The 13,691-nt window shown below is 34.5% G+C and overlaps 1 protein-coding gene across 4 annotated transcripts in view; it reads left to right on the plus strand.

Annotated features, from left to right (window-relative positions):
* The window catches only part of Pcf11 (PCF11 cleavage and polyadenylation factor subunit), a 25,315-nt gene extending 12,723 nt beyond the window's left edge, over positions 1–12,592 (plus strand). For 2 of the 4 annotated variants that reach the window (XM_033764249.1, XM_019208460.2), the window contains exons 9-16: positions 2,262–2,361; positions 5,398–5,517; positions 6,170–6,272; positions 8,156–8,339; positions 9,197–9,352; positions 9,626–9,718; positions 10,219–10,254; positions 11,575–12,592. In XM_033764249.1, the coding sequence (XP_033620140.1) occupies positions 2,262–2,361; positions 5,398–5,517; positions 6,170–6,272; positions 8,156–8,339; positions 9,197–9,352; positions 9,626–9,718; positions 10,219–10,254; positions 11,575–11,787 (1,005 nt within the window). In that variant the 3' untranslated portion in view covers positions 11,788–12,592. Of the gene's footprint in view, positions 1–2,261; positions 2,362–5,397; positions 5,518–6,166; positions 6,273–8,155; positions 8,340–9,196; positions 9,353–9,625; positions 9,719–10,218; positions 10,255–11,574 lie in introns of all 4 variants that reach the window. The other 2 variants (XM_019208458.2, XM_019208459.2) reach the window with 2 other exon arrangements.
* The last annotated feature ends 1,099 nt before the right edge of the window (positions 12,593–13,691 follow it).

The following is a 13,691-nucleotide window of genomic DNA, read 5'->3' on the forward strand; positions in this document are numbered from 1 at the left end:
TATTTCTAAAGGAAATATAGTTACTGAAGGAAGTTCTTACTGTACTTTAAAAATCTAGCCCTGGGAACTTAGCTCAGTGGCCCCCAAACCTGCCTTGCAAGTGCAAAGTCCTGAATTTGATCCCCAGTAACAAAAAAAAAAAAAAAATTTCCAGGAGCAGCTGAGACTATTTGGGAGACAAAATTGGCAAATTAAATCCTAAACTGATTTTAGTTCTTTAAAGATCTGAGGGTAAATAACTCAGTTAGTCTTTCTCCTTTCTGCCATCTCTTCCTCACCACTGTACTTGTGCATGCACATACTAACTAGGCTTCCATTTCTTTATTTTAAAGCTAGTAAAGTATACAGTTGGTGTTTCATAATCCTCTGCTACACTGGACAAATGCTGATCCCTAATATGCATAAAGTAGACCTTTCTTAGGATCTTCCTTAAGTTAAAGAAGAAAATGAAATCCATGCTGTTAAAATCTGTGATTCTCTTTTTGCCTTATTTATCTTCCTACTTTGACCATCTTTCCAGTCACTCTAGTCAAATACAATTGCTTGATACTAATGTCACCCCAGCAAACTTGTTACTTGACTTCCAGATACATTCTGATACCTGAACATACAGTCAATCATCCATTTGCATCATCCATGCTTCTTCTCCATACATTTAAAAATGCATATTAAAATAAACTTAAAGCCATGTGGTTATAATTTGTAATTCAGTTGATATTTGAATGACTGCTTTTGTTTGCCTGCTAAAATTCTCCCGAACTAAATTTACTTTTTTTTCTGGTTCTAGTATTTTACCAGGACAAATTGATTTTATAATAGCAATATTGCAAAGAATAAAATATAAAATAAGAATAAAAATCTTAAAAGTGGGCTGGGATTTTGCTCAGTGGTTCTGCCGCCTGCCTCCCAAGTGCAAGGACCTGAGTTTCTTAAACCAATATTTATGGAAAGTAGTCTTCTCTTCATATCCAATAGTAATTTGAGGGAAAAAAACAAAAATTTGCCTGTTAGATTTACTCTATTGTGTGTCTTAAAAGAAATGATAGTTATTGGGAGGCACTCTAAAATGGGACTTGACATACTTAATATTGTTCCTACATTGTACAGAGCTGATATGTTTGTATTATGCATTCATACCACTAAAAATTCACGTGGATACTGAACTAAGCTTATAAATAGTATTAATTTACATAGCAGCAACATGTAAAAAGTACTGCTTTTCTGCAGACCATAAACACCATATTTGTATGCCAGTACTTGTTTCATGATTTGTTTCAATACGTCTTATTTTTAATTAATTTTTTTTTTTTTTTGAGACAATGTCTCACTGTGTAGTTTATGGTGGCTTTGAACTCACTATGTAGGCCAGGCTGCTTTGAACTCCTGGTCATTCTCCTGCCTTAGCCTCTTAAGTGGTGATATTATAGGTGTGGACCACTACACCAGCTTTTTTTGTTTTATTTTTTTGTAGTGTTTAGAATTGAACCCAGAGCCTTGTACATGCTAAGCAAGTGCTGTACCACTGAGCCACATCACTGGCCCTTTTTACCAGTTTTCTTTTTGGTACTGGGGATCAAACTCGGGACCTTGTGAGACAGGTGGAGGCACCACTGAGCTACATACCTGGCTGGGCCTTACTTTTTAATTGAACCTTCGCTTTGTTGTCTTTTACATGGTCTACTTTGTACAGCCATAACCTTACCCAAAAATGATGGCCAAGCAGGATGATCACCTACCTTAGTTCAGATTACTAATTAAAGCAGGCTTATGATTGTGGAAAGAGGCTAGGGATTCAGCTTTGTAACTAGCCCTTGTAGTTGTATACAAGTTGTATTGCTGAGTGCCATTTCTTCTATTTGTAAAATAAGTGAGTATATTCCCAAAGTGAACTAGGTCACACAGCTAATTGGTAACTACTGTTTTTGCATATCTTAAACTTGTCAAGAAAGTTTCAACCCTTTTTTTTTTTGGTACTGGGGATTGAACTTGGGACCTTGTGCTTGCGAGGCAGGTGGTGGAACCACTGGGTTAAATCTGGCCCATCAACCCATGCTTAATTCCTTATAACTCTGAAATAAATGAAGGCATTGCTGATTGATGGTTGATCTAGAAGTTAAGTGACCTAATCACGTTACCTTTTGAATTTTATCATAGAAACTAGGCCTTAAGGTATCTGAATATTTTTATGTGATTATAATATTAAAATTTTATTTAGAATATAGAAAGGAATGATATTCTTAAAATTAAGATTTATCTTAAAGGTTCTGACTGGTGTTGCGCAGCCAGTAGCATTTGGTCAAGGACAACAATTTTTACCAGTTCATCCACAAAATCCTGGAGCATTTGTTCAGAATCCTTCAGGTATGTATTTTCTGAACTTTATTTTATGCAAAAAATAGTTATTGTTTTGTTAAATAGCCAACCTTGTTAGCTCAAAATGATAATTTTTGAGAGGGCATATTCAAATTAGAGAAATTTAATCTGGCTAAAATATTTTTGATGCCTGAGTTTTACATTTTTGCTAAGTATTTGCACTGACCCTGTTTACAGTTAGAGAAGGTTAGCTTGGATTTGTAGATCATAAAAAAGAGGTAAGGAAATCATCTGGGTGGAAGCTGGGAGATTGGTTGAGAAGTCTCAGTTATTTGATAAACTTGCAGTTGATCTCTGTGTTTGTATTTGTAAAAATTTTTAAGTGAATGCTGGGATTACTACCTTCTAAAATTAATGCATTCATGTTTTATAGTCACTAAAATTAAGGAAAAAAGCCTTGTGATTTCTTAGTCCCCTGATAAATATGTTGGTTATTATGAGGTGAGTCATAACTGATAATGTACTTTAAAAACTTTTAGCCCCCCCCGTGGGATAAACAGCTTTTTTTTTTTTAATTGTAGTTTTAATATATGGGAAGCATATAAATTATGGTGATTTATAACATAATAGCAAAGTTACAGTACTGAGAAGTAGCCTAACCAAATATTAGTGATGTTTGTTTTCATTTCTAAATCATTAAACATTTTTACTAGCATACTTTTAGTGTTGCAGCAACTTATTCAGTTTACACATTTAGGGAGTTCTTCAAAACTTCCAAAGTAATTATGGAAGTCCTAGCTGATTTTATGTATTTGTGAATTCATTAATTAATTGTGTCAGCTCAAAATTCATTCAGTATGAAAGCTTTTTAAATTTCTAGATGGACAATTAGGATATATAAAAAGGGAAGGAAAGGATTTGGGATCTAAAGTTAGAAGATCAGCATTAGAATCACTGCTCTACTGCTTTATTATTAGGTGGGCAGGATATAAGCAGGTGCCCTTACCTTTGTGAACAGGAGATGGTAGTATCAGTATTTGCCCAGAAGTTTTTTTTTTTTTTTTTTTTTTTTGAGACAGGGTCTCACTATGTAGTTGAGACTGACCTGGAACTCACTATATAGCTCAGGCTGGTCTTGAACTCACAGCGATCCTCCTGCCTCAGCCTTCTGAATGTTAGGATTATAGGTGTGTACCACCACGCCCGGCTCAGAAGTTTTTTGTTTTTTTTTTAAAGAGAATCAAATGAGATAGTATACTTTGTAAAAGGATTTTGTAATTTAGAAATGCTATATTGATGTATTTTCCTTTAGAAACTAGTTTTTCACGTTGAATATAAGATGAAAACTTGCAGTGTTTGCACATTATCTCAGGCCACTGATACCTCACTGCAGGTTTTCATCTTTCTTTTACAATATTGGGTAATACAGGGTATAGAAGTGTCACAGAGGAATTACATTTTATTCTCCTGGGTTGGAAGTATTGGAAGTTAGGCTTGTCTTCCTTTTTCCAAGTTCTACTTAATTTTATAAACTTTGCGAACATTGTTCAGTGGGCTATCTTAGCTTCTCTCAAGGTTTTTATTCTAATTTGAACTGAAGCCATCATTTTCCCAGTAGACATACCCTGTTCATTTACATTAAAGCATGAATTGATTATTTACTTGGGCATTAAGGTTCATCCTTTAAAGAACTTTTTAGTGTAACAGATCTATTGATTGATTTGTTTATGTACTGTATATAAGCCGGCCATAGTAGTGCATGCCTGTAATCCCTCATGCCCCATGCTGAGGCAGGAGGATAGCAAGTTGGATCATAGTTGAGATCCTATCTCAAAAAAAAGGAAAAAAAAAAATTCTGGGAATGTAGCTCAGTGCAAAGATCCTTGATTCAGTCTCCAGTACTGCAAACAAACAGACAAAAAGCCTGCACCAAACTGTAGATAGTGCCAAATACTTCAGTACCTTAAAAATACTAATTTATTTAGTCCTTATAACAACCTTAGACAGAAACTATTTTTACTGTTTTACAGGTAGGGAAAACTGAGGCACAGAGATCATTTCCCTAATTTGAAAGTACACTTTCCAGCTGTGGTTCTGTAGTTTACCCTTTTTTGTGTGTTGTTTTTTGAAGTGCTGGGGATTGGAACCAGAACCTAATGTATGCTAGGCAATTGTTGTACAACTGAGCTAGACCCCCAGCCCTAGTTCAAGGTATAAATCAATAAACTTGGCTGACTGTAGACTTTGAATAGTTAATTATTCCTCTTAGACATATAAGTAGCTAATCTAATGGAATGGAATGTTATATTAGTGTGTGAAATGGTATTATAATTGATTAACTATTGAGGCTGATTATTCATTCACTTGAAAGGACTTTAATTAGCCTACTTTATATAATAAGATACTATGTGTACGGAGTATATAATGGTTAAGGATAGGGACTATAATTATTGTAGATGCGAATTGAAGTTCAGTTATTAAAAGGAATATTTAGTCATTCAGAACTTTTTCTGGAGGTGTAGGCATGTTCATACTATTGACAAATACATTAAAATATTTTTCTGTGTGTTACTGGGTTTGCATCCCAGGGCATCGAGGATGGAGGATGGCAAGCAAATATTCTATCACTGAATTATACCCCATCTTCTGTTTTTATACTTGAGCTTTAGTAAGCTTGATGCTTTTTATCATTAGCCTGTGCTGCTTTGCAAGAGCCAGTAATTCAGTAGAGGCCATAGTGGCAGGTACACTCAGCGGCAAGTCTCATCTTCTTGCCTGAGTTACTTTGTATAGCCAGGGCAGGGAGCCAGTGGAGTCAGGAGCACTTCTACTTTGGCTCTTTTTTCCCTAGACATTTGTGCTAAGAGGTGGTATACCACTTTACCTGTACAAAACTACTTTCTCCAGTGTGGTTGGGTGACAAGAGTATTAGAAAGGTGGAAAACTGAATCTAAGTGTGGTACTGCATTGCATAGAAGGGAACATCATATTTATTGTTGGTAGAATATCTTGAAGAAAATTGAAAAATGCTTAGTATAATATGCACATTGCAGTCCTACTCTTTATAATAATATTTTTTTAAAGGTGCTCTTCCTAAGGCATATCCTGATAATCATCTGAGTCAGGTGGATGTAAATGAATTGTTTTCCAAACTGCTAAAAACAGGAATTCTCAAATTATCCCAGCCTGATTCTGCCACAGCACGTAAGTATGGTTTTTAAATACTTCATGTCCTTAAGAGTTATTAAAAGAGTTGCATTGTGTGATATTAAAAAGTTCTTATAAGTAACTGAATTTTTAGGTATACCTTTTAGTTATTTGAAAATCAACTACAATTGATTATAATAACTGTGTGTATGTGTGTGTCTCTCTAGGGGTACTAGAAATTGAACATAGGGCTTTTGAATTGAGATACTTCCCAGTCCTGTGTATTTTTTATTTTGAATTAGGGCCTTGCTAAGTTACCCAGGCTGGGCTTCAACTTGCAGTTCTCCTGCCTCAGCCTCTGAGAGTGCTGGGATTACAAGCATGCAGCATCTTGCATGGTTATGATATATTTTAAAATTTTCTAAAATTGAACTAATATCCCACAGAGGACATTTGTTTTGGTTAACGTTTTTGCGAATTTTGTGTATAGATTTTTTACACGTTGTTCTGCATTAATTTTAACTTTTAGACAATTTGAATATTGAGGAGATAAAATTAAAAGAAATTACATTAGTTTCCGTAGCCACTAAAGACATCAAAAGCACTTAATAAACTAGGTGGGTTTCCACCTTATATAACACGTTAGTGTTCCTATATAAAGAGTACGTGAAGAATGGTATTGAGCAATTTTGTCTCTTAATTGAAGAAGTAAATGAAGTTGCTGCTCAGCCTCCCCCTGAAGAGGAGGAAGATCAAAATGAAGATCAAGATGTTCCAGATCTTACTAATTTTACAATTGAAGAATTGAAACAGTATGTATTCATTCTAATTTTCTTTAAAAGAGAGAACGACTTGTAATAATGTTACTTGATTTTATTCCTTTTACTGTTCTAAAATTTAGGAAGACAATGGTAAATATCTTTAGAAAGCTAATTTTTAAAATCCCCTCTTAAAATATTTCTGCTACACAAGTACTTAGGTCACAAGGCCACACCAATGTTTCTATTTTTATTTTATTATTTCTTTGTTTATTTATAGTTTTTAGACAGGGTCTCACTATGTAGTTGAGACTGACCTGGAACTCACTACGTAGCCCGGGCTGGTCTCGAACTCAGAGTGATCCTCCTGCCTCAGCCTCCCAAATGCTAGGATTACAGGCGTGCGCCACCACGCCTGGCCAGCATTTCTATTTTTATATGTTTGGGACAGGAAACGTAATTTAAATATTGAATGTTAGTAGTTATTCATGTTTTCCATATCTTCATTTTCTCTCCTTTTTTTCCCTGTTTTTTTTTCCTTTTCTTTTTTCTTTAGTACCAGGATCGAATTCAGGTCCTTATGTTTGCAAGGGAGGCACCAGAACTACTGAGCTAATCCCCGGCCCCTCCTGTATTTTCTTATATCTCTGAAGTTCAGAAAAATGTTTTGTGGCCCAGCATTTAAAAATTTTTAGGAAAATCAGTTTTTGTAAGTAGCACCGTGATCATTGTGGAAACTTAAAAAATACAAACAGTCCCCTGATAACCAGTTTCCACATCCCTGGGTTCAAACAAATAGATTGAAAATATTTTTTTTCAAAGGTGTGTACTCAGTATGTATAGACTTTTTCTTGTCATTATTCCCTAAATAATACACCATTACGACTATCCGCAAAGCATATACATTGTATTAGGTATCAAATAATTTAGAGATGATTTTAAATGTGCAGGAGGACATGTAGGTTATAAGCAGATACTGTGCCATTTTGTGGGACTTAACCATCAGCAGATTTTGGTATTTATGAAATTTTTGGAACCAATTCCTTGTGGATAACACGGAATAGTTGTAAATCAAGAAAATATAATTACCTATCCTTCTTATGGATAACCACTATCAATATTTTGTACATTATTGTCAAATAAATTTGTGTTGCCTGTATTACTTCTTCATAACATTTAAAGCTATCTTCCAGTATATTCATAACATCTTTGTATTTTATGGAAAATTAAATAGCTAAGTAAGTTTTACTGTTTTTAAAATGAATATTTTTTCCTTAGTAATATTTTTCACATATTTAAAGGCTTATAAAATAAGGATGGCATTCCCTTTCCTTGCACCTGTTCTTTATTCAGCATTGTCCCCTAGAAACAACTGAATTTTTTCAAACATTTTAAAACTACTTTTTTTTTTTGAAATTTACCTCATGGACTTCATTGGTCTGTATATTTCTTCTCAAATAGGGAGCCTAGAATTTGAAAAACAACATTGCTCATCTGTTTATTATAGGTCTTTTGATTTTTCTTTTTTGTAACCCATATTAGTAAGTATCTTTATTACTGGGCTTTGAACAAGAGTGGAACAATTATTTAGACTCTCCAAGATCTAGAGAGGTGAACTGTTCTACCATGTTTACCTTGATATCAACTCCAAGCTAAGAATAGGCCAGTTATTATTGCTTTGGCTAATGTAGGATCCTTCCATTTTTAGTGAAAAGAAAATAAATAGGGAACAGGCCTATCCAGGTAGATTCCATGATGTTAAGAGGGTCACTGACACACTAGTAGGTAATACCAGTCTTTTGGTATAAACTGCTTCAGCCAGTTCTTTTTGATTTGCCCCTTATTTAAATATGGAAAATTGAAGTATTTGTAATTTATTTTTTTAAAGCCATTGAGCTATATTATAAAAACTAAAGGAGATTTCTTTTTCAAAATAGACGTTATGACAGTGTTATAAACCGTCTGTACACTGGTATTCAGTGTTACTCTTGTGGAATGAGGTTTACAACGTCACAGACAGATGTATATGCAGATCACTTGGACTGGCATTATCGACAAAATAGAACTGAGAAAGATGTTAGCAGAAAAGTCACTCATAGACGTTGGTACTACAGTTTAACAGTAAGTAATCCATATGCTTTTGAACTTTATTTTTGCCTTCAGTTAAATCTTTCTAAAGGTATTAGTTTGGTAAAGTCACTCATAGACGTTGGTACTACAGTTTAACAGTAAGTAATCCATATGCTTTTGAACTTTCTTTTTGCCTTCAGTTAAATCTTTCTAAAGGTATTAGTTTGGCCCGGGTGTGGTGGTGCACACCTGTAATCCCAGCACTCGGGAGGCTGAGAGAGGCTGAGGCAGGAGGATCGCTGTGAGTTCGAGACCAGCCTGAGCTACATAGTGAGTTCCAGGTCAGTCTCACTACATAGTGAGACCCTGTCTCAAAAAAAAAAAAAAAAAAAAAAAAAAGTATTAATTTAAAGAATAAACATGTATGAATTAACATGAATTTTCATAAATAGAATTTGACCCCTAGAATGTAGCTTTTTTAAAATTTATTTAATTAATTAATTTTTGGTATTGGGCATCAAACTTGGGTCCTTGCACTTGCAAGGCAGGCGGCAGAACCACTGAGCTAAATCCCCGGCCCTGTAGTTTTTTTAAATAAAGGAATTTTGAAGAGTATCTAGTTGTTTTTTGAGACAATAAATAGTACACAAACTTGTTCTGGTTTTAAAATTGCAAGTTCATTTACTGAAATCTTTTCATAAAAAATAGTACATAAAATTTACTTAAAGTTGTAACTTCAATGGAAAATTAACATGAAGATCTTGTTTATCATTTTCTACATAGCTTATAGGGCTAAAAGAGAAATAATAATTTTAAATATTAGAGCGTACATAGAACTGTAGTCTATTGAAGAAAACAGTGAGTTCAGAATAAATGAAAGTATTTTTTATAAATCAACTCATTTCAAGGACTGGATAGAATTTGAGGAGATAGCTGACCTGGAAGAACGTGCAAAGAGCCAGTTTTTTGAAAAGGTACATGAAGAAGTTGTGCTCAAAACTCAGGAGGCTGCTAAAGAAAAAGAGTTCCAAAGTGTACCTGCTGGACCAGCTGGAGCAGTTGAGGTAAGAGAACAATGTTTAAATTTTCTGACTTTGGGAGTGTCCTTATGTAAATAATCATTACCTTGTATTTCTTTTAAATATCAGCGAGCAACATTGGTGAAATGTTAACTGTTTTTGTCTGATGTTTGTCAGAGTCCTAAAAATCTTACTTTGTATCTGTATCATATATTGGATATTGTTTAAAGTGGTACATTCTAAAGTTTCTTACTCAGGAGTTTACTTTTATTTTACTGGGATCAAATGTGTTATGTATAATTTTTATGTGGTTCTTAGAGTTGTGAAATCTGCCAAGAACAATTTGAACAGTACTGGGATGAAGAAGAGGAGGAATGGCACTTAAAAAATGCTATTAGAGTGGATGGAAAGGTAATTTTTATTTTTTTACTTTTTGTGGAAGTGTTACGGTTAATATTTTTTGTTGGGGTGGCTTACTCTGAAAGAATATTCATCACTTTTTTTGTGGTCCGTAAAAAAGGGATTGGACTTTAGTCACAGAATGAGTTTTGAGGGATCTTAGCTGTCATCTGGCTCTATACTTACGTAGCAGTTAGCATAGTTAAAGCTAAATTCAGACTTGGCCTTCAGAATCTGTGCTTTGCCTTACTATACTTTGATTTTGAATTTTTTTATGATTTAATCATCAAAACTTACTATCTTGAAAATATGTTACATGTACAAAGCAAATTTAACAAGTAGTCAGTTGTTATACTCCTTATATTGATTTTACCTCTTTTTGTGGCCAGTTTCTATCACCTTTGTAAAGACCGTTACCTTCTGGCATAAAGTTAAAAGGAAAAATCATTTCAGAATTGTCCATTAGAAGTTATGTAGGAAAAGATAATTTACTTCTTTCCTTTTTGCTTTAGATTTATCATCCATCATGTTACGAAGATTATCAAAATGTAAGTTCTTCTATTATTGTATTTCTTATATTTTCAGTTTTTTAACATCAGCAGTATTTTACTGTTAATATATTGAGCTGTTTGTAGGGCCGGGGATTTAGCTTGGTGGTTCCACTGCCTGCCTTGCAAGGTCCCAATTTTAATCCCTGATTACTCCCCACACAGAGAGAGAGAGAGTTGTTTTGTGTTTCGATGGAGCACTTAGATTTACTAAGTACTCTTACATAAGCAGTCTGCCATCTTTTGTGATGTGCAATTTAAACTTATAAGTATTTTTATTGTTTCTTGCTTCTGTTTACTTGAATATGATTTTTTTAGACCAGTAGGTGTAGAGGACTTTGGAAAACTGAAGTATCCTGATAGGAATAGGTTTCTAGAACTATGGGAAATATTGACTTTTGTTTTTTTTTCTCTTTTACTCCATTTAGCCATCTAACGCAGGTATATTTTTAAAATCACATATAAAATCTGAGAGTCCTGTGGCCTTAAAACTTTAAATTTAGCTTGGTGTGGTGGTACACACTTATAATCCCAGATAATCAGGGGGGTTAGGTGGATAATCAGATTTGAGGCCAGCCTAGCAAACTTTTTTTGGGGATGGGTACTGGGGATTGAACTCAGGGACCTTATACTTGGGAGGCACCACTGAGCTAAATCCCCAGCCCCAGCCCAGGAAACTTAGTGAGACCCTTTCAAAATAGAAAGGGACAGTGTAGTTCAGCACTTTTTGGGTTCAATCCCCCATACTACAAAAGAAAAAATTCTAATTGTTATATTTGTAGCTTCGTTTTTATTTTTTATGGTACCAGGGATTAAACTTGGGTCCTCATGCTTGCGAGGCAGGCAGAAGAAACACTGAGCTAAATACCAACCCTGTAGCTTAATTTTAAAAAAACAACGCAGTGGTTTCAAGTGTGGAACACAGTGATTGCCAATAAAACTGGGTTTGAAAGGTAGTTGGGGAGATATTTCTAGGTCACCCAAAAGAGGCTTCCTATGTGGAGAATTTAAAAAATCCTCACATAATCAAAATTGTGGTAGTCAGAAAATTTTCTGTATTTGTAGGGGTCACTATTTGTGTAGAGTGTAAATACAAAAGCATTTCGAATCTTTTTTTGGTCTGTATACTTGCAGTAACTCAGCTGTTAGCTTATCTACTTGCCAAGTATGTGTTGAATAACAGTATTTTATTATTTGGCTGCCTTTGTGGCATGTCTTTTGAGAGAGCATGTGTTTTAGGTGACTTTGTTGTGAAAACTGCATGTCCTTTCATGTGATAAACTTTGAATGTTCATCACTACTTATATTTTCATTTTGTAGACATCTTCATTTGATTGTACACCATCTCCCAGCAAGACACCTGTTGAAAATCCTTTGAACATTATGTTGAACATTGTCAAAAACGAGTTGCAGGAACCCTGTGAAAGTCCCAAAGTTAAGGAAGAACAAATTGATAACCCACCAGCTTGTACAGAGGAAAGCATAACATCCACTGAAATTAAAACAGAAAATGATACAGTTGAGTCAGTTTAAATAAAATGAGAAAGGTTTTTCTTTTTAAACAAAGCTGCTGTTGGATATAGAGGGTGAGAAATTTTTTTTATGTATATATAGACATATCTATATAAATTGTCTAGCTGAGGCAGGGCCTTCAGCTGTAATTTGGATAATAAATACATTTTAGTATTTGCATTTCCTACTGCCTGCACAGTTTCAGGTGCTCGTTGTGTGAAAGTTCTGTAGATGTGTGCAAATTTAATGAAATGAAAATGTATGTATAAAAATGTACGATTCTCACTTGTCAAACTGTAAATTATAAATAAAAATATTTTTGCTATACATGGAGTGTAATATTTATGCACACCATCAAATAAAGACAGTGTTTCTGTACTTTTTATTGGGTAAAAATGGAACTGAACAGCAACCTCAACGTGAGATTTTTTTTTTCCTAGTAGCTTTCCAGGATTGAAGAAGCAATGTGTGAAGTTTTATCCTTCTAAAGGGGATAGTGAGAGAGAGAACATTGTAGGACTTTTCTAACAGAAAAGCCAGATTTGAACATTTTTTAAAAAATAGGACATTTTTGCATACACATATATAGATATGTATCTTCAGCTACAGAGAACCATCTAGATGTCCGTTTTTGCAAAGTATCTAATGAAGCAACTTTTATTCTTGAACTTGGACACTGCTGCCATCAAGCAATTAACAAATATATTTAAGTACTAAAGGTGATTTTTTTTAAAAGATATTTTTCAAATTGTCAAACGATTTAATGCAGATGAACATACTTCTATTTTAAGTTACAGGAGAATCTGTAAGAATGTTCACTTGAAACATGGTTAACCTTTTTCCTTTGTTGGTTTTGATTTAATTAGATGGATACCATGAGATGTTAATATTCATACATGTAATAAATAGAATGATGAAGAAACATCTAATTTGTATGTCATTATTTCTTGAGTGACTTTGGAATGTGACTTGTCTTTCAACTGCTTTTAGCACCTTTTGGCACCTGTTATAGTACACGCAGGGATTCTGAGCGAAAAGATGAATCTCTCCATTTTCTGGAGGTAGGCTTATAAAACACTTAAAGACGTAGTTTACTGGACACCATGTGCCAGACACCAGCAGGCCTTCTATGTATATTTTCCCTGGTACTTAACAGATGGTACATGGTATCTGCAGTTCATGATGAAATGTGACCCACTTCAGAAGCTGCATGACCTGGCTTTATTTTAATAAAAGAGATCTCAAGATAAAAGGCATGCCAACTTTCTAGTGGTGGGTTAACTACAGAGGTGTGATACTTGAATCTCGCAGCATAACCAGAAGTGGACCAGTGATAGTAAGGGTAACTTTGAAGAACAGCAAATGGGAAGGTCTGAAACAATCTTTTTAAAGAGTGATTTTGTACAGGTGGGATTTTGAATAATTATGAACTGTCTTGGTCATGTGAAGGAATATTATACTGATGACCAGAGCTGCCGCTAAACATTTTAAGCAAAAGTGGACATTTTTTATCCACATTTAAGAGGCTTTTTTTTTCCTGCCAGGTGTGGGGCTCACACCTATAAACCCAGCACTTGGGAGACGGAGGTAGATCACTGTTGAGTTAAAGGCCAGCCTGGGCTACACAGTAAAACCCTCTGAAAAAAAAGTGCAAAAAAATTTTTTCCAAGAATAAAATGAAACATTTTAAGATTATCAAATGTTGGAGAAAGGCTTAGTAATAAAATTAGTATATCTTTACCTATGAACACTGCACTAAAAAACTGTTAGGATCTATGAATTCAATAGGTAAAATTTCCTGTTGGATATTTTTCTGGGGAGACCATCCACAGCTTTTACTAAATGCCTACAAATATATAGAAGAAAGAGAAAGGAGAGAAAGGTGGACAAGGACAGTCTCTGGGGAAAAAAGACATGCAGAAAGA

The sequence above is a fragment of the Fukomys damarensis genome, unplaced genomic scaffold (assembly GCF_012274545.1).
Source record: "Fukomys damarensis isolate Sample0158 unplaced genomic scaffold, DMR_v1.0_HiC HiC_scaffold_16, whole genome shotgun sequence".
Classification (NCBI taxonomy): Eukaryota; Metazoa; Chordata; class Mammalia; order Rodentia; family Bathyergidae; genus Fukomys; species Fukomys damarensis.